Source organism: Cupressus sempervirens, chromosome 2 (genome assembly GCF_028749045.1).
Source record: "Cupressus sempervirens isolate cs-2001-9-10 chromosome 2, ASM2874904v1, whole genome shotgun sequence".
In the NCBI taxonomy this organism is placed as follows: Eukaryota; Viridiplantae; Streptophyta; class Pinopsida; order Cupressales; family Cupressaceae; genus Cupressus; species Cupressus sempervirens.
This window is the reverse complement of record NC_143119.1, coordinates 695,631,630-695,655,800: the sequence shown is the minus strand read 5'-3', so window position 1 is coordinate 695,655,800 and position 24,171 is coordinate 695,631,630. Positions and strand designations below refer to the sequence as shown.

Here is a 24,171-nt window from a genome sequence, read left to right as displayed (position 1 = left end):
TGCCCAAGTATTAACAGGGGAAGGAGCACTTTTGATATTCAGGATTTTACTGATTTTTGTTTCCATGGTTTCTTTAGTATTGAAAAAGATTTATTTTTTATTTGGATAGGTTGATTTCCTATCCAAATGCTAACATGTAGGTTTGGAGAATTTATTTAAAGGCTTTTGCCTCCTTAATGCTAGCTTCCTCATATAACATTGTATCATCTACAAACTCTTGGTGGGTTGTAGAAGTTTCCTTATTGGACAGATGGATCCCTTTCAGAAAATGGTTTGATTTATAGCTCAAAAAACCCTCCCTAAAGTTTCAAACATTAGGATAAAGAAAAAGGAAGAAATGAGTTCTCCATGTCTAAGGCCTCTAGAAGATGAGAAAGAACCTTCAGGGGTTTCATTGACCAAAACAAAACAAAAAATAGAAGTGGAGACCAACATTAAAAAATTAATATAGTAAAAAATTTAAAATATATTAGAATATTTATGAACAATAATTTTTAAAATTATTTGTAACATCTATTTTCTTTATTTAAATTAGCAACAAAAATGATTTTAAGAGTTATTTATTAATAAATGCATTAATTGTCAAATGCAATAATACAATTGTAGTACATGACTATAACAAGTGCAAAGAGAATTTCATTCAACTTATTAAGGAATAAAAAGTTAGAAAATGGTGCATCCCTAGAAGAACTAATGTTAGATTTGAATAAAATTATTTAGATTTTACCATAATAATTGTTATTTTTAGATTTATTTATTTATTTTTCGTGAAACTATATATCTATTGTTATATAGATATATTGTTATTTTTAGATATATACATATATAGAAAATGGTGCCTCCCTAGAAGAGCTAATGTTAGATTTGAATAACATTATTTAGATTTTACCATAATAATTGTTATTTTTAGATTTATTTATTTATTTTTGGTGAAAAACTATATATATATAATTGGTTCAAAAGGGCTCGCAGAGAAAAGACCTAGTAAAGAAAAACTCTAGTCATTGTTTGATACAAAATAGGAATAGAAGAAAAAATATTGCTCTAAGAGAGTATTAAACATTGTGAGACCAAATCTAAATCCCAAAAACCCTTATATCAAAGCTCCAAGAGAAGAGAGATGATAAAAAAGACCCCAAAACCATGCCTAAAACCTGGCCCATAAAACAATGACAACATTAACAAAATTACATGTTGAATATATTATGATTGCTCAAAAGCTCAGAGCTCATATGAAGACAAAAGTAAAGCCAAAGATTAACTAGTGCAAGAGTAAATGCCACAAAGTAGAGCCCAAAAATCAACATCTGTGTTCTTCATTTGTGCTACAACAATGAGATCATGATGAAAGAAAGAAGGCCATCTGATGTTGATACAATCTCGCTGTAATGCCCTGCCCAAAGATCCTTGGAAACAAGGATTCAAATCAAGCCAAGATTTTTTTTTTTTACAAGTATGAATGCACAAGAGAACATCATACAGGGATCACAAAAATCGCAATGGAAGACTTCAACACAATCCCGGCAACCAACGAATCTTCGAACGCCACTACCCAACTGACACACCCAAACAAAAGCCAACAACCACCACAACAAGATGAGGGCACAAGAAAAGAACACTCATCAACAAAACACCAAGCTGGGGTAAAATGCAGAATCCAGAAATTTGGCTAAGCCTGAAATCCTGAAGCCCTGAAAATTGGCTAAGTTTGGATTTCTGAAGCCCTGAAATTTCTTAAAAACATTAACTTATCTCCGAGAGGTCTGAAACCTATCTCAAACGATTTGTCGCATATATTAAAATATATCTTAAGTATAAGTTGAAATATACGTCAACTTATACTTAAACGATATATTTTAAACCCCAAGAGATTGAAACAGAACATGAAAACTCGATTTCAAGAGAAACCGACAGAATTCAAAATGCAATAGCATAGGGCCGAAGAACGCCCAGAAGGGTATCCAAAACCACTCTCAAAAAGATCAGATCACGAAGAAAAGTGCCCGCTGATAGCACGCACAGGTTTTTCACAAAAATTGTGCAACACTTTTTACTAAGGGAGGGCGATACTTCTCCTTAAGGCGTGCGACACTCTTCCAGTGTCGTACGACATTTCTCAAGAAGGCATGCGACACTTTTCAGCATCGTACGACATTTCTCAAGAAGACGTGCGACACTCTTCCAGTGTCGGACAACATTTCTCAAGAAGTTGTGCGATACTTTACAGTGTCGTACGACATAGTTTGCATGGGTGTGTGATACTTTTTAATGAACAAATGTCGCCCATAGAAACACGAAAACACTCCCAAAAGCAAAAAGGACCAAAATTAGAGCAAAGAACCTCCACACTAGGGAGTGCCGGATCCACAAAGGCTCGAGGAATGAACACTCGAGTGCAAGAACAACACAGAAAGGAGAACATCAATCCATCTAAACTACAGCAGAAAAGAACACACTGAAAGAACATTGCAGAGAACTGAACAACCAAACTAAGTGCACGGTTCCTCCCAACCGTCAATAGCATCACAAGACCATCGTGGATCCTAGCCATCCCCCGCGCATAACATCCCAAGCCACCGACCAAATCATCAGTACTGTCGTAATAGGGACGTCACTACTAAAACATGCATAATAATAGCATAAGAAAATCTAATATGCTAGTGATAATGCATAAGACAATCCTATAGTAGATAACATCACCTATCACATGCTAAACAGCAGTAAGCAATAGATATACTACTAAAGCAAATCACATCATCTAATCATATGCTAAACATCATAATAAGGGAATGCGCCAAATAAAATAACATCATCTAAACATGAAATGCAAGCATCCCAATGAAAGCATAAATCACTAGAAAGCATACTCCGGAACCCGAAGTACCAAGTGAAGACATCCAGCAACGGTCGCACTAGGACAAAAGATTGTCTCTGTACACCGATCCCTAGCATTGATAAACGTAGCTATGCCTCCCAACCACGTGGAACCCGTAGATCCACACCCGACGTGCTGATGGAGATAATGATCCAACCACAAACACACATAAAACACAACATCCATGGCTAACACTCACGCCAGACAGTATGATGGCTGAACCAAGAACCTAAGACAGTGCAAGGAGTACAGGTCCTAGTCAGACACTCAATAGGCTACTATGTAGGGGCTGACATCCTGGAGAGTCGCTTGGCATCAAAAAGCCCAAGCTCAAATCATGTGTCCTCAAACTTAAACAGGTGCTCACACATTGTGTCCTCGAACTTAATCGGGTGCTCACACATTTTACTTATCTTAAGTTTTATTAACAATCACACATTTTATTTAGTTATCACTTGCTTAAAACTTCTTATCCTCCGTCAACCTCCGGCGCCATGAACACCAAGCTGCGAAATAGAAGCCCCCTCCAGATGCTACTCTACCCTACCCATGCTCATCCTACAACAAGTGCCCGTGGGCATGCATACTCCCATCCCAACCCCAATGATCATAACTTTTGGCAAATCCACAGAAGATTGGGCCTCGCAATTCACCCAACAAATGTACGCGCACGTACTCGTGTGTGGCGCACCACCATCACGAAGATCATAACACAAGGACAGGAATGAGAACACAATGCAAAGAAAACACCTAACTGAAAGCAACACAGGAAGGATAAATTCTACACAAATCCCAAAGCCAATAAAACCATACATCATTAAATCACTCAATCAGTCTCAATCCGAGAGTATGGATTCTACACGAATCCCAATGATGCAACAAGACCAAACATCATGAACTCACTCAACCGGCCTCAATCCGAGAGTATGGATTCTACACGAATCCTAGCGTTCACGAACAAAAGCAAAAGTCCAAAAGAAACCATAACAAGTAACAAATCACTCAACCGAACACAAAGTTGGGAGTACGGGTGCGACACGCATCCCAATGCAACAAAAAGTGCAATAGAGGTCTGACTGATATCCAAACGGATCATCCACGTCCACGACCCACATTGTGCTAGGAAAACTCAAGAAAACAGGGCAGCACACAAAATGAGGTAAAAACTCCAAATTTTGGAAAAACTCCAAAATTAAAACCCATTTGGCCTTTGGGTTCAAAAACCCCAAAAATCCAAAAATAAATGGAATCGGACACCGTATGCAAAAACGGCCAGCGTAACGGTGTAAAATCTCAAACCCTCATCCCAAAAAATAGGGAAATGTTCATACCCGCCCAACCGGGTAGAACTAACATACAGAAGTGGAGTGGAACACTAGTTCTCAGCCTCCAAACAAACGGCTACCAAAAACAGAAGCTGAAATGGAGCAGAAACAACAAAACAAGAAAGCCCTACCTCACAGCCAAAAGGGCAAAACACGAATCTGAACCATAAAATAAATATCTCACAAAAGTAGCTGAAAATCGCGGCAATCCAAGGTTTTCTCGAGCTGGATCCAACGAGCCCAACCTCGCGACGATCCTGCGCCCATAGCTCCCACAACGAACAAAACAGTAAATCCTCATGAAGAGAATTTTGAGTTTTACTCTCCAACTTTCCAATTTGAAAGTGAGAAGTGAGGAATTAAATTCCTTTTTGGATACTTATTCACTTTTCGGGTGAATAATCGATTAGGGCATTTAACCAGCCAATCTAGTTAAACCTCGAATCGACCCAAATGAAAATAGGCTATTCTTATAAATAGGAATTCATCTATGGCAAAGCTGCCAGAAATTAAAATAAATCAATTAAAAAGCCCGAAAACCCAAAAACACATAAATCTCCTGAACAACTTTCGCGACAAAGCGAAACTCTAAATGCATAGACACGCTTACTGGTCTAATCACATAATGCAAATGAGTTCGAATTTAATAATCACCGAAAGGTTTAAATTAAACATTTTAATAAAGTATATGTCGACCATACAAGGACGACATTGGTAAAATATGAAAGGCCGAATCACTAACTCCATGTGCCACTGCTAGGGATATAAATCTTGCACACTAAACAACACGATCAAGTGCAATTGCATATAATAACATAGCCGAAGCAATAAATGCATTAAATCACCTAATTTAACCATTTATTTAATTATATTAAAATAATCTATTTACATCACTCACGTTCGCAAAAGGCATAGCAACACAGGAATGAAGTAAATAACCATAGCATTAAATCCATCACATAACAAAATCAGAGGTATGTCCAAATACCAGATAACCAGATATCAACATAAAACACACTGTCATCTCAAAATGGCATCATCGTGCAATATGATTAACTGAACAACATAGTAGTCTAATATCTATGATACTGGAATCAAAGTGTAACATCTGACCCTCGAGTCCTCTCAAATGTAAAACATCACATAAGAACAGATATCTCTCAGATCAAAATAAAACAAGGTAAATGTCAGCAGCACATAACCAAATAATCCAACAAGAACAATCCATTCTAATTACTTAAGCATTTAATAATGATTGATTACTCTGCATTAAAAGGGCATTTAAAACACATAAGAAAACATAGTCATAAACATGACTAACCACTGCTACAGGAACCTAATCCAATGTAGCATGGTAAAAAAACATAGTGCAATCTTTGCACACATCTCAAAGTAATCACGGAACAACCTCATGATCCACATCGATCCTGGTAACCACTGGCACAAACCTTAGTGAACCAAAATCACATCATAATCTCATCGATCAGACAAAAGCATAATCAAAGCAACTGATAAAGAAACATAAATTCAAACATCTCAACGGTGTAGACCACTCATGGTCACAATCATGATCCCATCACAACAAAAGATCATCAAGGTTGCATCCATCAGGATGACTTACAAAAGTCAAATGGGAGAGGCACTACATCATCCCCCCCAAAGACTAGGCTTACTCCTGGAAGCCTGCAATCCAATAATAGAAACCAAAACACACAAGACCCAAAATCAAAAGTGAGAAAAAGGAATGACTCAAGAAACTCTCCACAAGTCAAACCAAATCACTCCCACATTCTCAACCCATCGCGTTAACCCCCAAATAGGTTAACCATGAGAGAATGGGTGTCACACAGACACAAGGTCCTCCAACAAGGAACCTTCTATGAGCTAGGAAAAACCATCTAGCCATAAAATCAACAATACAAGGTAAGGAACAAGCCACTCTACCTTGTCAACAAGTGCCCAACAAAACAAGCACCTACCACGTGACCGCAAAATCAGGTCAAAACACGACACACTTCCAACAAGAGTTGGAATCATGGGGAAAAACCATCCCAAAATTCCCAAGAATACTATCATGTCACACATCATCATTCTAGAATCCACGTAAACTCACCCTTAGGACAAAGAGGATGAAAGTTTACCAAAAAAAGGACACACTCCAAAAGACTACTCACCACCAAGCATAGGAGCACAATGCCTCACCACGGCACAAAAGCTCAACTACCACTGGAAACTAGGGTAACATAACCCAACCAGACAAGATATCACCTTCTCACAAGGTTCAAAGACTTTCGTCAGTGGACACAATCATCAAATGTCAGCATACCAACTCACAAGATGGTAACATGTGTCCAACAATACCATGTCCCTCTAGCACCATGCTAGGAAAACTACACCTAATCTACCGCTAAACTCAATCTCTAGCCTCAAGTCAATAGTTAAAGAGAAAACTTGATTGAGACAATCCACATGAAGATATAAGCTTAGGGAGAAGGTTACTTCAGAGTATTAGGACTAAGAGGGAGTCTCTCTCAACCTCTACACAAAATCAGCCCAAGATGCATTAGGGAACTCACAATTCCCCTAACCATCAACATACTCACAAGAGAACACTAACTGAGCTAGTGGCATAACCACACTAGCCTACTCTCACAAGAGAGAAAGAATACGGAGATGTGCCAAGGTCAACATCCAGAAAAGAGAATGTAGACTCATCAAAGAACTGAGTCACTCCCAAACGATAAGGCAACATCATCCTCAAACAATGAACGCTCACAAACCACACTATACCTCACAAGGGCAGTTCAATGCAATAGAAAACACAAAAATCCAGCAGGTACCTAGTAGATTATGAAGACAAGATAACTCTTCCATTATGAATAACATGAAGAGTTAAACTTCTCCAATGGCCATAAATATGATATGTCATGATTGAATTGGCCTCTACTCAAAACGGTACTCGGAACATCAATCAACAACTCCAGAAGCCATAGCTTTCACGTTCGGACTCAGATTGAATTCATTTGAAAAGCGTCGAAAAGATATCGACAAGGACTACAACATGAAGAAGCTAAGAGAGACCTAAGACCTATGATTTGAGCCACCACTCAAATCAAAACAACAAAGACAAAACCAACAGCCTTGGTCACCAAGACAAGCAACGGACGAAATGTCCAAATCCACACAAGAGCACACATGCCCAAAACAACATAAGGCATGGAATGAAAGGTAAATCACACATTGAAACCATCATTACTTTTCTTTCATAAATTCATTAATTAAGCATAACATAAGCACTAGTGCATAAAGAACTGAAAGGTTTTCAAGCAAGGGTCCAAGAGTCACTATAGAACAAGTACATACCTTTCAATTTCTTTCAAAAATAACATTAACTTTAATCACCATTTAAACCATTCAGTTACAATAACAACTTTAGATCTAACAAAGACACACTAGCATGTTCTCCATGATATTATCCCTTAAACGTACTACCAAAGGTTCGAGATGAACATGGTAGAGTCACAACACACAACTGGGTAGCAGTAAAACACATCTAGAATAGTCATCATGAAACAAAATAAAAAGCCCAAATGGGGGAATTATCAATTCCAACAGTAAGTACCAAAAAAAGAGCTCATTTCAACAATAAGTCAAATGTGACAATTGTCACAAAGAGAGCGATAGATAAAATTTGATGACTACTCCAAGAGAGGGAATTACTAAAAACTAATGCTAGCCCAACAACATGGGGAAAGTACCTCCAGTCAAATAAAATAAGGCATCAAACAAATCACATTATAGGTGATGACTGAGTATAGTCACACAAGAGGGATAAATCACCACACAATGCTAAGGAATACATCATCCTAGCATCATTAGAGAACACACTCACACACATCGAGCAATATCCCATCAGTAATCTCATGCATATACAGAAAGCAATAATTTCCATGCAATGCAACATTTAAATATCCATCAAATTAATATAGTTTTACATAAGCTTAAGAACAATCGGATTGGGCACTTAAGTCATTAACCCGAGGATATAATGCAAACCTACTCTTTGCAATGATACACAATAAACACTCATTTTCAATGAAAGGAACCATTTCATCATTATAACAACAAAATAAAGAATCACAATAAGATTTATTCATTTACTTACAACAAGGAGAAAGAAAGGAACAATGCACCTAACTCCACAAGGAGAAACAAAGAGAGGCTCTCAAAGCCAACACATGGACACCACTCAGCGGTTCCATCCAAAAAGGGTCACACACGCAACCAACCAAACAAGGCACAACGATCCCACCTACAAAGCTAGGAAGACTCACTTCCTTCTCCACACACTGCTCTAGTCACATCTACTGGACAAGAAAATCCATCATGAGTAGATACCAAAGCAACAAAGATCACGAGTTCTCACCAAGACACTCGCACTCAACAAACGCAGCAACAACTACAAGGGAAACATAAACACAGAGATCCCAATGTTTGAACATGGGCTCTGATACCAGATGTAATGCCCCGCTCGAAGATCCTTGGAAATAGGGATTCAAATCAAGCCAAGATATTTTTTTTTTACAAGTATGAATGCACAAGACAACATCATGCAGGGATCACAAAGATCGCAACAGAAGACTTCAACACAATCTCAGCAACCAACGAATCTCCGAACGCCACTACCCAATTGACACACCCAAACAAAAGCCAACAACCACCACAACAAGATGAGGGCACAAGAAAAGACCACTCATCGACAAAACACCAAGATGGGACAAAATGCAGAATCTCGAAATTTGGCTAATCCTGAAGCCCTGAAAATTGGCTAAGTTTGGATTTCTGAAGCCCTGAAATTTCCTAGAATCCATAACTTATCTCTGAGAGGTCTGAAACCTATCTTAAACGATTTGTCGCATATATTAAAATATATCTTAAGTATAAGTTGAAATATACGTCAACTTATACTTAAACGATATATTTTAAACCCCAAGAGACTGAAATAGAACACAAAAACTCGATTTCAAGAGAAACCGACAGAATTCAAAATGCAACAGCATAAGGTCGAAGAATGCCCAAAAGGGTATCCAAAACCACTCTCAAAAAGATCGGATCACAAAGAAAAGTGCCCGCTGATGGCACGCGCAGGTTTTTCACAAAAATCGTACGACACTTTTTACTAAGGGAGGGCGATACTTCTCCTTAAGGCGTGAGACACTCTTCCAGTGTCGTACGACATTTCTCAAGAAGGCATGCGACACTTTTCAGCATCGTACAACATTTCTCAAGAAGGCATGCGACACTTTTCAGCATCGTACAACATTTCTCAAGAAGGCGTGTGACACTCTTCCAGTGTCATACGACATTTCTCAAGAAGCGGTGCGATACTTTACAGTGTCGTACGACATAGTTTGCATGGGCGTGCGATACTTTTTAAAGTGTCGCACCATGCTGAACAAATGTCACCCATAGAAACACGAAAACACTCCCAGAAGCAAAAAGGACCAAAATTAGAGCAAAGAACCTCCACACCAAGGAGTATCGGATCCACAAAGGCTCGAGGAATGAACACTCGAGTGCAAGAACAACACAGAAAGGAGAACATCAATCCATCTAAACTACAACAGCAAAGAACACACTGAAAGAACATTGCATAGAATTGAACAACCAAACTAAGTGTGTGATTCCTCCCAACCGTCAATAGCATCATAAGACCATCGTGGATCCTAGCCATCCCCCGCGTGTAACATCCCAAGCCACCGACCAAATCGTCAGTATTGTCGTAATAGGGATGTCACTACTAAAACATGCATAATAATAGCATAAGAAAATCTAATATGCTAGTGATAACACATAAGATAATCCTACAGTAGATAACATCACCTATCACATGCTAAACAACAGTAAGCAACAGATATACTACTAAAGCAAATCACGTCATCTAATCATATGCTAAACATCATAATAAGGCAATGCACCAAATAAAATAACATCATCTAAACATGAAATACAAGCATCCCAATGAAAGCATAAATCACTAGAAAGCATACTCTGAAACCTGAAGTACCAAGTGAAGACATCCAGCAACGGTCGCACTAGGACAAAAGATTGTCTCTGTACACCGATCCCTAGCAGTGGTAAAGGTAGCTACGCCTCCCAACCACGTGGAACCCGTAGATCCACACCCGTCGTGCTGATGGAGATAATGATCCAACCACAAACACACATAAAACACAACATCCATGGCTAACACTCACGCCAAACAGTATGATGGTTGAACCAAGAACTTAAGACAGTGCAAGGAGTACAAGTCCTGGTCAGACACTCAATAGGCTACTACGTAGGGGCTGACATCCTGGAGAGTCGCTTGGCATCGAAAAGTCCAAGCTCGGATCGTGTGTCCTCAAACTTAAACGGGTGCTCACACATTGTGTCCTCGAACTTAATCGGGTGCTCACACATTTTACTTATCTTAAGTTTTATTAACAATCACACATTTTATTTAGTTATCACTTGCTTAAAACTTCTTATGCTCCATCAACCTCCGACGCCATGAACGCCGAGCTACGAGATAGAAGCCCCCTCCAGATGCTACCCTACACTACCCATGCTCATCTTACAACAAGTGCCTGTGGGCATGCATACTCCCATCCCAACCCCAATGATCATAACTTCTGTCAAATCCACAGAAGATTGGGCCTCGCAAGTCACCTAACAAATGTACGCGCACGTACTCGTGTGTGGCGCACCACCATCACGAAGATCATAACACAAGGACAGGAATGAGAACACAATGCAAAGAAAACACCCAACTAAAAGCAACACGAGAAGGACAAATTCTACACGAATCCCAAAGCCAATAAAACCATACATCATTAAATCACTCAATCGGTCTCAATCCGAGAGTATGGATTCTACACGAATCCCAATGATGCAACAAGACCAAACATCATGAACTCACTCAACCGGCCTCAATCCGAGAGTATGGATTCTACACGAATCCTAGCATTCACGAACAAAAGCAAAGGTCCAAAAGAAACCATAACAAGTAACAAATAACTCAACCGAACACAAAGTCGAGAGTACGGGTGCGACACACATCTCAATGCAACAAAAAGTGCAATAGAGGTCTGACTGATATCCAAATGGATCATCCAAGTCCACGACCCACATTGTGCCAAGAAAACCCGAGAAAACATGGCGGCATGCAAAACGAAGTAAAAACTCCAAATTTTGGAAAAACTCCAAAATTAAAACCCATTTGGCCTTTGGGTTCAAAAACCCCAAAAATCCAAAAATAAATAGAATCGGACACCGTATGCAAAAACAGCCAGCATAACGACGTAAAATCCCAAACCCTCATCCCAAAAAACTGAGAAATGTTCATACCCGCCCAACCGAGTAGAACTAACATACAGAAACGGAGGTGAACACTAGTTCTCAGCCTCCAAACAAACGGCTACCAAAAATAGAAGCTGAAACGGAGCAGAAATAACAAAATAGGAAAGCCCTACCTCACAGCCAAAAGGGCAAAACACGAATCTGAACCATAAAATAAATATCTCGCAGAAGTAGCAAAAAATCGCGGCAATCCAAGGTTTTCCCGAGCTGGATCCAACAAGCCCAACCTCGCGATGATCCCGCGTCCGTAGCTCCCACAACGAACAAAACAATAAATCCTCATAAAGAGGATTTTAGGTTTTACTCTCCAACTTTCCAATTTGAAAGTGAGAAGTGAGGAATTAAATTCCTTTTTGGATACTTATTCACTTTTCGGGTGAATAATCGATTAGGGCATTTAACCAGCTAATCTAGTTAAACCCCGAATCGACTCAAATGAAAATAGGCTATTCCTATAAATAGGAATTCATCTATGGCAAAGCTGCCAGAAATTAAAATAAATCAATTAAAAAGCCCGAAAACTCAAAAACACATAAATCTCCTGAACAACTTTCGCGACAAAGCGAAACTCTAAATGCACAGACACGCTTACTGGTCTAATCACTTAATGCAAATGAGTTCAGATTTAATAATCACCGAAAGGTTTAAATTAAACATTTTAATAAAGAATACGTCGACCATACAAGGACGACATTGGTAAAATATAAAAGGCTGAATCACTAACTCCATGTGCCACTGCCAGGGATATAAATCCTGCACACTAAACAACACGATCAAGTGCAATTGCATATAATAACATAGCCGAAGCAATAAATGCATTAAATCACCTAATTTAACCATTTATTTAATTATATTAAAATAATCTATTTACATCACTCACGTTCACAAAAGGCATAGCAACACAGGAATGAAGTAAATAACCATAGCATTAAATCCATCACATAACAAAATCAGAGATATGTCCAAATACCAAATAACCAGATATCAACATAAAACACACTGTCATCTCAAAATGGCATCATCGTGCAATATGATTAACTAAACAGCATAGTAGTCTAATATCTATGATACTGGAATCAAAGTGTAACATCTGACCCTCGGGTCCTCTCAAATGTAAAACATCACATAAGAACAAATATCTCTCAAATCAAAATAAAACAAGGTAAATGTCCGCAGCACATAACCAAATAATCCAACAAGAACAATCCATTCTAATTACTTAAGCATTTAATAATGATTGATTACTCTGCATTAAAAGGGCATTTAAAACACATAAGCAAACATAGTCATAAACATGACTAACCACTGCTACAGGAACCTAGTCCAGTGTAGCATGGTAAAAGAACATAGTGCAATCTCTGCACACATCTCATGGTAATCACAGAACAACCTCATGATATCACATCGATCCTGGTAACCACTGGCACAAACCTCAGTGAACCAAAATCACATCATAATCTCATCGATCAAACAAAAGCATAATCAAAGCAACTGATAAAGAAACATAAATCCAAACACCTCAACGGTGTAGACCACTCAGGGTCACAATCATAATCCCATCACAACAAAAGATCATCAAGGTTGCATCCATCAGGATGACTTACAAAAGTCAAATGGGAGAGGCACTACACTCGCCACGTTCCTGAATTGTATATGAAATCTCAAAAGACCAAGTGAGATCCAAAAAACAATAAACATAAGTAACTAGAGAGAAATCCAAACAATTTTGCTGTGAAATCCTTTGATGCTAGCAGTCACCAAAATAAGCATAATGAGGAGCCAAAATGGAGACCCAAGCTAGAAAGGTTTTAAAGATATACTTTTGTGATAATATTAACCAGATCGGGGAAGTCAATAGGAGAAAGTAAATAATTAATAATAACCCCATTAGTACCTAGATTGGCCAAACAGTCAACTAAAAGATTGTCTTCTCTATAAGTATGTATAATCTAACATTCAAAGATTGAATCAAGAAGACACCAAACTTAATGCATTATTTACTAAATTGACTTGTTATACACATGACGTTTAATACATGTATTAATAATGATGGTCGAGTCCCCTTCCACATGCAAACTAGATATAGACAATGATTGTGCAAGTTCCAAACCAAAGAGCAAGGCTAAGACTTCAACGTTGTTATTGGTATCTGAAGGGACACGAAAAGATTTAGCTACAATCACTTGACCTTTAAAATCTCTAATGACTGTACTATAGCTAGATTTACCCGGATTCCCCCTAGAAGCCCCATCAAAATTGAATTTATAACAACCCTTACTTGGGGCAATCCACTTAGTTTGTGCCCATACCAAAAGTACCTTGGATGGGCATAATGGAGTTTGTAGGTGAGGAAAGACCAAGCCTTTCCAATGTTGAATCGCATAATTGTCCCAGGAAGACAAGCATGATTACCCTTGGTACTTACTACATCAAGCTCGATAATTGATCTTTCTTATCCTTTCAAAACTTGAGAGATTAGAGATGAAATTTGTCTTAAAATTCTCTTATTTCTCTCCCACCAAATCGCCCAAACTACTAAGGCAGGGATACACTTCCAAAGACATGAAAACATTGATTCAATGTGTACAATTGGCCATGCCTAAAAGAGACCCCACAAGGAATTAGGTAATGGTATAGAAAATTAAGCTTGCTAAGAACAAGATGCCAACTATCTTGGGCAAAGGGACAATTTAAGAGGAGGTGATATGTTGTTTCCACATCTTGGTGACAAAGTACACAATTAAAGGGATTAGAGATGTTTGGTCTGTGAAGACGATCACTTGTTAAGATCCGATGCTTTAATTCAAGCTATGCAAAGATCATGCTTATGGCGAAATTGAACTATTCCAACAGAATTTAAAAGCACGATATATGCTTTAATTATACTGAAAAAAGGAAACAAGAAAAAAATCATCAAAAATAACTAAATAAAATTATATTTCAGTATACTAACCAAACACTGAAACCACAAAGCCTAAAGCCTTTATGTATAAGGCTAGGCCATCAAGTGACAAATATATTACATAAATCAGACCATCAAGTAACAAATAAAATACATATGCCACTTAATGTTGTAATGTGTTCCACTTATCTGCTATTATACAATTAAGTACCCTATTTTTCTAGGAACAGCTCTGCCATGTACAACAGGTAGCATGGTTTGTCCTGCCACCATCCCTACTGCCATTGTCTTTCAATTATTGTCCAGGCTTCATATTTCTGCTTCCATTCCATTTGGTCTGTTGAATTTTGCAGCCTCGGTTGATACTCCGTAGATACAGAAAATACGTAAAATAAAGCAAATATTTGTTGCTTATGTTTTGAGTTGCGAGCTTAAATGCTCCGCCATTAAACGTAGCCAAAACGAACATCCGAATACATACTCCAATGTTCAACGATTTTCATCTCGAATCCCGTGAGTTTGGAGGTAAATCGCATACATCTGGACATGTGCTCTTTTAAGTCTTATTAGACAGATCAGGGTGCTCAATGATTTGAATTGAAGTGTATCTCTAAGCTGAAAGAATAGGTCAAGCATTGTCATCAAGGAACAATGACGATTTCGGAGACATCGAAGACTGTAGGAGATTTTAGTAAAGCAAACAAGCACACTTCGCAACCTTGTAGGTTTTAAACGGGACATTAACATACTTTTCAGTCACTCGTTCCGATCAATGACATAAAGTTTTTGGCAGTCTTGTATAAAGTCTGTATGCAAAATTTGCCCTGCGTCTTCTGTTAGAACACAAGTACAGATAAAACCAAAGTGTTCTGCTGCAGAACGAAGCAGATCCTCAATTGTACGAGGAACCCACATGACAAGTCCATTTTTTCGCTCCTCTCTTGGGGTCCATGGGTGAAAAGGGAACACTGTGCATGTTTTATATTTTTTTCCTACACATTGAGATACCCCTGTTCCAAACTTTCGGAAAGAATATACTTCTGAGAGATCAGAATTTTGAAGACACTCAGTGCAGAATATTGGATCCGAACTTGAAACTCTGGTATCAGGAATTGCTTGTAATGAATCCAATCTTGGACAACCTAAACAAGAAAGCAGATTGTTGGGTAGTTTAAAATCAACGGATCTTCCTATATTTAAAGTCAAGAGTCAAGAAAGGACAAATTGTTGTTAATATTTGCCTGATTGAGAAAAGTTTTAATGTGAGCTACTTCCAACATTTAACGGAACCTGACCCGATAATGTGCTTAAATTCCCTTCGAAATGCTTTAAAACTTTCATCTTATAAATAATATTTACCTTTGGTTCTCTGTAAAGCATGTGCTTCCTCTAGCATTTGGATCAAAGGTTTACTCCCGCATTTGCGTCCTTCATCCAGTGGAGTATTTCCCCACCTGCTCAAGGATGTGAAAAAATGTGAAATATTAGTATCACTGAAACCAAACAACAAGATAGAAACACCCTTCCAGTTTTCTATCCACGACAGAAGCCGAGTACATAACAGTAACATCTTGTTGCACTCGTGTCTGAGGCAAACATTGAGGAACTTTAAAGTGGAATACATCAGTAACACAAGTGCGATTAACATCTCAAAGAATCCTATCATTCAAATATCTTTTATTAAGAGCACATGTTGCAAATTACCAAGTTAAACTGGAGTATATTGCTACATATAAATAGATTGCAAACATCCTTACAAAGCCCCCACCAAAAGAAACTTTTGAATATCTCAAACAAAATGTGGGGTTGATATCCATTTCCTCTTGTCACTTAGGAGATATATCATTGAGGGGCAGCTCATCATTCCATTATCTTACATATAAGGTTTCCTTTAGAGGCAAGGTTAGCATTACATGAAGAGGGTGAATTCTGTTCATCTTTGCATTCACAAATTATGTTTCTATCAATAACAAAAGAATAAATTATTAGAATTTGTTGTCATTGATGTCAAAGAAAATCAATGAAACAATTTATATGAAGTTTGTGCCAATTCTTTCATTCACATCGCCCCACTTTGGTAGCATTACTATAGTAAAATAAGGTTAATATTAAATTGTTTTATGAGCAGTCCGAACAGTCCCTTTTTGAAGCTGCCACCGTCCAAGAAGGAAAATTAAAGCTAAATAATTTGTTTTTTTGGCTGAGGGCTGACCCCTCAAGATAGCACATCCATTTCGTGTTTTAAAATGAAAATAAATATCGTTTATGCGGCCAACCCTCCTTTTATAGTGCCACCACACTTGTAGAATTAAGAATAAATAGCATGATTGTATTTTGAGTATGTCCAACCCTTCTTGGACGGGCCATCTCCTTGGGGTAAAAGGATAATTTAAAAGGTATATGTGCAAGTAGTATGTGGGAAGAATACAACAAGCAATAGTGAATATATTTCCTATCTAAAGCACATTTAAGAGCAGATCCAAAGCAGACCTAAGTGCAGATCTAAAGCAATCTCAAGAGCAGATCTGAAGCAGACTAATGTACAGATCTAAGGCAGATTTTCAATGTGATTTAAGTTGGATTTTTAAAAAGATTTACTCTGAAGAAGACTAAAACTTTTCTGTGTTAGAGATTGGAATCTTTCAATAAAAGAGATTGCTATCTCTTGTTGAGTTGGTGCTAAATTGTGGAGATCGGTGTTTCTAGTGAGTTGGTGTCTACAAAGATAAGTGTGCATTGGTGTCTCCAATGGGTTGGTGCATACACAGCTTATAAAAGAATTTTATACAAGCAATATATTGATGCGGTATTATCCCAAAACGATTTTTTTGATGTAAACCTTCCCTCCCTCTGCATTTGTTTTAGTATTGTATTTGTCTTGATACAACAAGAAAAATTGCTATTTTGTGATGTTAGGATGCCAGCAATTATCAATACCTTTGCGAAGGGAACTATCACTCCTATGAACAACTTAGATGAAGACTTGTCAATGGCAAAGATGAAATTAATAAACTAGTCCAAACCAAACCTTGCATCTCAGAATCAACCACAGGAATACAAACATAGTCTCTGCAAAATAAATTGTTCTATCAAACAAAGAATCACATTACGTTATAATGATAGTTAGCCCAGTTGGATGTGAACCAATAGCTAACCACAGATCAAACGTGTACCATGTCAACTACCCATGAAAATATGAGAAAATTAACAGTAATAATCATGAAAGAGAACAGTAAGATGGATTCCCTTAATATTAATGTGAAGTGCATGTGTATTTATATTTTCCACAAAAGACTAGTCCAAAAAGAATCCTCGTTATAGGTATTCGTATTATCAGGTGTCTATTTTACATATCTAGAGTTATGTCACACAGTCACATGTATGAATGGATAACATATAATATATAAAGATCACCAAAGAAGTTTATAACAACAAAAACATCATTTGCTTCTACAGTCGGTTCTAATTCCATGCTTGAAGTAAGAAACCATATTTACAAACTTCAGAAAAGACTCGAACTCTGTAGAACTGTAGTTATATTTGCTCTATATGAAGTAGCACATAATGCACATGATCTGTTGTTTTATGCAATGTGACACTGTTTGTGGAATCCATTTATTGGGTGAGATTAAGAGCAAACAAGCTGTATTATTTCAGAAGTCTTTACAGATAACATTGACATTAGCACTTTCATAACCACATTTGGTTTTTACATAGGATCACTCAAAATTTACATAGAGAGCATGATTACGCCAAAGGCATACTATATTGAGGTTTCTAATCTTCAGAAGTACATCTACAGTTTATATTTATGCTGAAATAGTGCAAGACGATTGAGATATCATATATTGTCCGATCCGAAAGCTTTGTAAAGGAAGGAAAGTTTCAATGTTTATCTATTTCGGAGAGTGACGTGGAATGGCATGTTGTTTTTTTAACCCACTTGCATTGCATTTATGTTCATATTACACGTTGCAATACATGTGCCCCTCTCCACGCCACCACGCCTACAGTATGCATAATACTTATCCCTTTCCAATAGCGACCATATTCCACACATTTCTTCTCTTTTTTCAATGCACATAGGGAGTGGGAAACATTTTTTCTTTTGTTGCACTATTCCATCACCACCAATCTCTACAAAAAGTTTCCATGAAACAACTTTTTGATATTGCACCAGTTGCTTTTTCCCCCTATGGATGCTGCAAACTTGGATCTAATTCACAAGATTGGTGTTGCCGAAGAAAGAAAACCATTCCACTTAATGACATGGAGGCCCAAGTTTGGTTGAAAATCAAATCCATCGATGATTTCGACCTTCCTCGACAAGATTTGAACATTTTGCTTTCTTTGTTAGTGCAAATCTTCCCAATTTCAGGTTTGACAAGAAATCAAATCTAACGATGATGTGTGTAGTTGTGTTGATGGCTTCTCGCCCAATGCAAAACACCCATCTCAAAGATGGTGGTTGAATGGCTGTGCTCGGAGAAGACCATTACAATGCTTTGCAGCATAGGGAACAACCGATGGCTTCCATGAAGCTAAGAACAGGTACTTGCCCCAAAGGAAAGTTGTCACGTACAATGAGACAACAAAGCAGGGTTGTCGAACTGCTTGTCTAAACAATTGCTCCTACACAGCGTTTTCTTTCACTACTTCTTATCATTCCATGTGTAAACTGTGGTTTGGGGATTTATTCGAGATGTGCACTTCATCGAATAAAAGTTTGGTCTTCATTAGAGTGGCTGCTTTCGAGTTGTCGCATTCAACATCGGAGGGAAGCATTGAATCCCATGCACTTATTGTTGTACTTGTTGTAACTAGCACCACTTTCCGTGTCATTTTGGCTCTCCTCATGGCCGTCTTTGTTGTGTATAAAAGTTGAAGGCTGCGGAAGAAAAGAATGGAAGAGGACGTGCCAACGTCACTCAAAGCATTCACTTACAAAGAGCTATGAATTGCAACAAAGAATTTCAAGCGTAAGCTCAAGAGTGGCACATTCGGCTCTATGTTCGCAGGAGTCGTGCCTGACAAAATGCCTATGGTGGTCAAAAAACTGGAGGGTTCTACTAGAGCAAAAAAGCAATTTCGTACAGAAATAAGCACCATCAAGAGAATACAGATAGGGAAAGAAGCCAAATTTGTTAGCAGATTATAATAGAACATTCTCATTTCTGCTCAGAATTATTTCTCATCTTATTTTGAACCCTTCATTTTCTTTATGGCCACAAGCATACCATCAGCTGCCCTTTGTACACAGTTTTGAATCCTCCGCTCCCTAGCTTCGACCTGAAGTTCCTCTTTTAGGGTTACAGATAGGGAAAGAATCCTTTTTTGTTAGCAGATTATAATAGGGCATTCTGAATCTCTAATCAAAATTATTATTTTGAACAGAAAAAGTGAGAGTCAAGGCATAAAAAATCAAGATAGGCAAGTGTGCCCAACCAATAGCTCTTCCAACAAGGTATGCCTTATATGTTACTAATTTTTTAGAGTTAGCTAATTGTTATTGTTGCAACAATTGAAATGTGATATAATTGGTGTTTACTTAAATCTTGTTTTGATACATGTGAAAGTCATCTCAATAATTTGGTTGGTATGTGCAAAAACTTTTAAAGTGAGCTAATTGCTAGTGCAAGGAGTGAACAATTATACATGATGTTTAGAAAACAAATTCTGCAATCCTAAAAATTTGTAGAAGTTGTAATTATGGATTTGATGTTGTGTCATTTAGAACACTGGAGTCATTGTTCGAAAATATATGAAACCAGTAGATCAAAACAATAGACTTTTCCATTTATATTGGAAGTTTTTCAAATTAACGTCACAAAACATTATTAGTTGGAAGCTGTTAATAAATGACTTAAAGCAGAGTTTTGCACTGAGCCTAACCAAGTCGATTTCAAGCTCTGGCATGACAAATTAAAAACTCTCTCGAAAAAGTGGATTGATTTTTGTTTCCAATACAGAATAACATCAATTACCTGTATCTATAGTGCACACTTGCTCTCATTATAAAATTTAATGAACATATTATTCTATTACTTGTAGAAGATATACTGAGGTTTCTGAACTTCAGAAGTACATCTACGATTCATATTTATCCTGAAGTAGTGCAAGACGATTGAGATATCATATATCATCTGATTTGAAAGCTTAAAAAAGGTAGGAAAGTTTCAATGTTTATCTATTTCAAAGAGTGACATGGTATGGCATGTTGTTTTTTTCACCCACTCGCATTGCATTTATGTCCACATTACACATTGCAATACTTGTGCCCCTCTCCACGCCTACAGTATGCATAATAGTTCTCCCTTTCTGATAGTGGCCACATTCCACGCATTTCTTCTCCACATTCCACGCATTTCTTCTCTTTTTTAGTGCGCATGGGGAGTGGGAAACATTCTTTCCTTTGTTGCACTATTCCATCGCCGCCAATCTCTGCAAGAGGTTTCCATGAAACAACTTTTTTGATATTGCACCAATCGCTTTTTCCCCCTACAGATGCTGCAAACTTGGATCTAATTCACAAGATTGGCGATACCGAAGAAAGAAAAACATTCCAGTTAATGACATGGAGGCCCAGGTTTGGTTGAAAATCGAATCCATCAATGATTTCGAGCTTTCTCGACAAGATTTGAACATTTTTCTTTCTTTGTTAGCGCTAATCTTCTCGATTTCAGGTTTGACAAGAAATAATATCTAGCGATGATGTGTGTAGTTGTGTTGATGGCTTCTCGCCCAATGCGAAGCACCCATCTCAAAGCTGGTGGTTGAATGCCTGTGCTCAAAGAAGACCCGTACAATGCTCTATAGCAGAGGGAACAACTAATGGCTTCCATAAAGCTAAAACAGGTACCTGCCCCAAAGGAAAGCTGTCACATACAATGAGACAACAGAGCAGGGTTGCTAGACTGCTTGTCTCGGCAATTACTCCTGCACAACATTTTCTTTTGCTACTTCTTATCATTCCATGTGTAGACTATGGTTTGGGGATTTATTTGAGATGCGTGCTTCATCAGATAATAGTTCGGTCTTCATTAGAGTGGCCGCTTCTGAGTTGTCGCATTCGACATCGGAGAAGCAATAAATCCCATGCACTTACTATTTTACTTGTTGTAACTAGCGCCACTTTTTGCATCATTTTGTCTCTCCTCGTGGCTGTCTTTGTTGTGTATAAACGTTGAAGGTTGCGGAAGAAAAGCATGGAAGAGGATGTGCCAACATCACTCAAAGCATTCACTTACAAAGAGTTGTGAATTGCAACAAAGAATTTTAAGCGTAAGCTCAAGAGCCCTGCATTCGGCTCTATGTTTGCAGGAGTCCTACTCGACAAAACGCTTGTGGTGGTCAAAAACTGGCAGGTTCTACCAGAGCAAAAAAGCAATTCCGTGCAGAAATGAGCACCATTGGGAGAATACAGATAGGGAAAGAAGCCAAATTTGTTAGCAGATTATAATAGGACATTCTGATTTTTGCTCAGAATTGTTTCTCATCTTGTTCCGAGCCCTTCATTTTCTTTACGGCCATAAGCATACCGTCTATCAGCTATCCTTTGTACACCGTGCCAAATTGTCCGCTCACCAAATTCAAACTAAAGTTCCACTTTTAGGGTTATAGACAGGGAAAGAAGCCAAATTTGTTAGCAGATTATAATAGGGCATTTTTTATCTCAAATTAAAATTATTATCTTGAACGGAAAAAGTGAGAGTCAAGGCATAAAAAATCAAGATAGGCAAGTGTGCCCAGCCAATAGCTCTTCCAACAAGGTATGCCTTGTATGTTACTAATTTTTTAGAGTTAGCTAATTGTTATTATTGCAACAATTGAAATGTGATATAATTGGTGTTTCCTTAAATCTTGTTTTGATACATGTGAAAGTCATCTCAATAATTTGGTTAGTATGTGCAAAAACTTTTAAAGTGAGCTAATTGCTAGTGCAAGGAGTGAACAATTATACATGATGTATAGAAAACAAATTCTGCAGTCCTAAAAATTTGTAGAAGCTATAACTATGGGTTTGATGTTGTGTCATTTAGAACACTGGAGTCATTGTTCAAAAATATATGAAACCAGTAGATCAAAACAATAGACTTTTCCATTTATATTGGAAGTTTTTCAAATTAACATCACAAAACATTATTAGTTGGAAGCTGTTAATAAATGGCTTAAAGAAAAGTTTTGCGCTAAGCCTAACCAAGTCAATTTCAGGCTCTGGCATGACAAATTAAAAACTCTCTAGAAAAAGTAGATTGATTTTTGTTTCCAATTCAGAATAACAACAATTACATGTATCTATAGTGCGCACTTGCTCTCATTATAAAATTTAATGAACATATTATTCTATTACTTATAGAAGATATACTGAGGTTTCCGAACATTAGAAGTACATCTACGATTTATATTTATGCTGAAGTAGTGCAAGATGATTGAGATATCATATATCGTCCGATCTGAGAGCTTAAAAAAGGTAGGATGGTTTCAATGTTTATCTATTTTGGAGAGTGGTGAGGTATGGCACGTTGTTTTTTTCACCCACTTGCATTGCATTTATGTCCACATTACACGTTGCAATACTTGTGCTCCTCTCCATGCTGCCATGCCTACAATATGCATAATACTTATCCCTTTCTGATAGCAACCACATTCTGCACATTTCTTCTCTTTTTTCAATGCACATGGGGAGTGGGAAACATTCTTTCCTTTGTTGCACTATTCCATCGCCGCCAATCTCTACAAGAGGTTTCCATGAAAGGACCTTTTGATATTGCACCAGTTGCTTTTTCCCCGTATGGATGCTGCGAACTTGGATCTAATTCACAAGATTGGCATTACTAAAGAAAGCAAAACATTCTAATTAATGACATGGAGACCCAAGTTTGTTGAAAATCAAATCCATCGATGATTTCGACCTTCCTCGACAAGATTTGAACATTTTGCTTTCTTTGTTTACGTCGATCTTCCCAATTTCAAGTTTGACAGGAAATCAAATCTAACAATGATGTGTGTAGTTGTGTTGATGGCTCCTCGCCCAATGCGAAGCACCCATCTCAAAGCTAGTGGTCGAATGGCCATGCTCGAAGAAGATCCTTACAATGCTCTATAGTAGAGGGAACAACCAATGGCTTCCATGAAGCTAAGAACTGGTACTTTCCCTAAAGGAAAGCTGTCACATACAATGAGACAATAGAGCAGGGTTGCCAGACTGCTTGTCTCAACAATTTTTCCTGCACAACATTTTATTTCGCTACTTCTTATCATTCCATCTGTAGACTGTGGTTTGGGGATTTATTTGAGATGCGCACTTCATCGGTTAACAGTTCAGTCTTCATTAGAGTGGTCACTTCCGAGTTGTTGCATTGGACATTGGAGGGAAGCAGCGAATCCCATGCACTTACTATTGTACTTGTTGTAACTATGGCCACTTTCTGTGTCATTTTGGCTCTCCTTGTGGCTGACTTTGTTGCGTATAAACGTTGAAGGCTGCGGAAGAAAAGCATGGAAGAGGACCTGCCAATGTTGCTCAAAGCATTCATGTAAGAACCCCAAATAGGCTCTACGCTGATCACTGTTTGTTTCCCTGGGTGTAATAATTGTTTTTGGTTTGTTTTTGAATGTTTTAAGCTGTTTTTGGGTTTTTGAGTTGATGAAAACAAAATACAAATATT

At 37.8% G+C, this 24,171-nt stretch overlaps 1 protein-coding gene across 1 annotated transcript in view; it reads right to left on the bottom strand.

Annotated features, from left to right (window-relative positions):
• Nucleotides 1-14,521: 14,521 nt before the first annotated feature.
• LOC149575280 (potassium channel KOR2-like) overlaps nucleotides 14,522-24,171 on the bottom strand; it is an 82,916-nt gene continuing 73,266 nt past the window's right edge. Inside the window, exons 12-13 of the mRNA XM_089815072.1 lie at nucleotides 15,863-15,957; nucleotides 14,522-15,645 (exon numbers count right to left, since the gene is read on the bottom strand). Coding sequence (XP_089671198.1) covers nucleotides 15,260-15,645; nucleotides 15,863-15,957 — 481 coding nt within the window. The 3' untranslated portion in view covers nucleotides 14,522-15,259. The remainder of the gene's footprint in view (nucleotides 15,646-15,862; nucleotides 15,958-24,171) is intronic.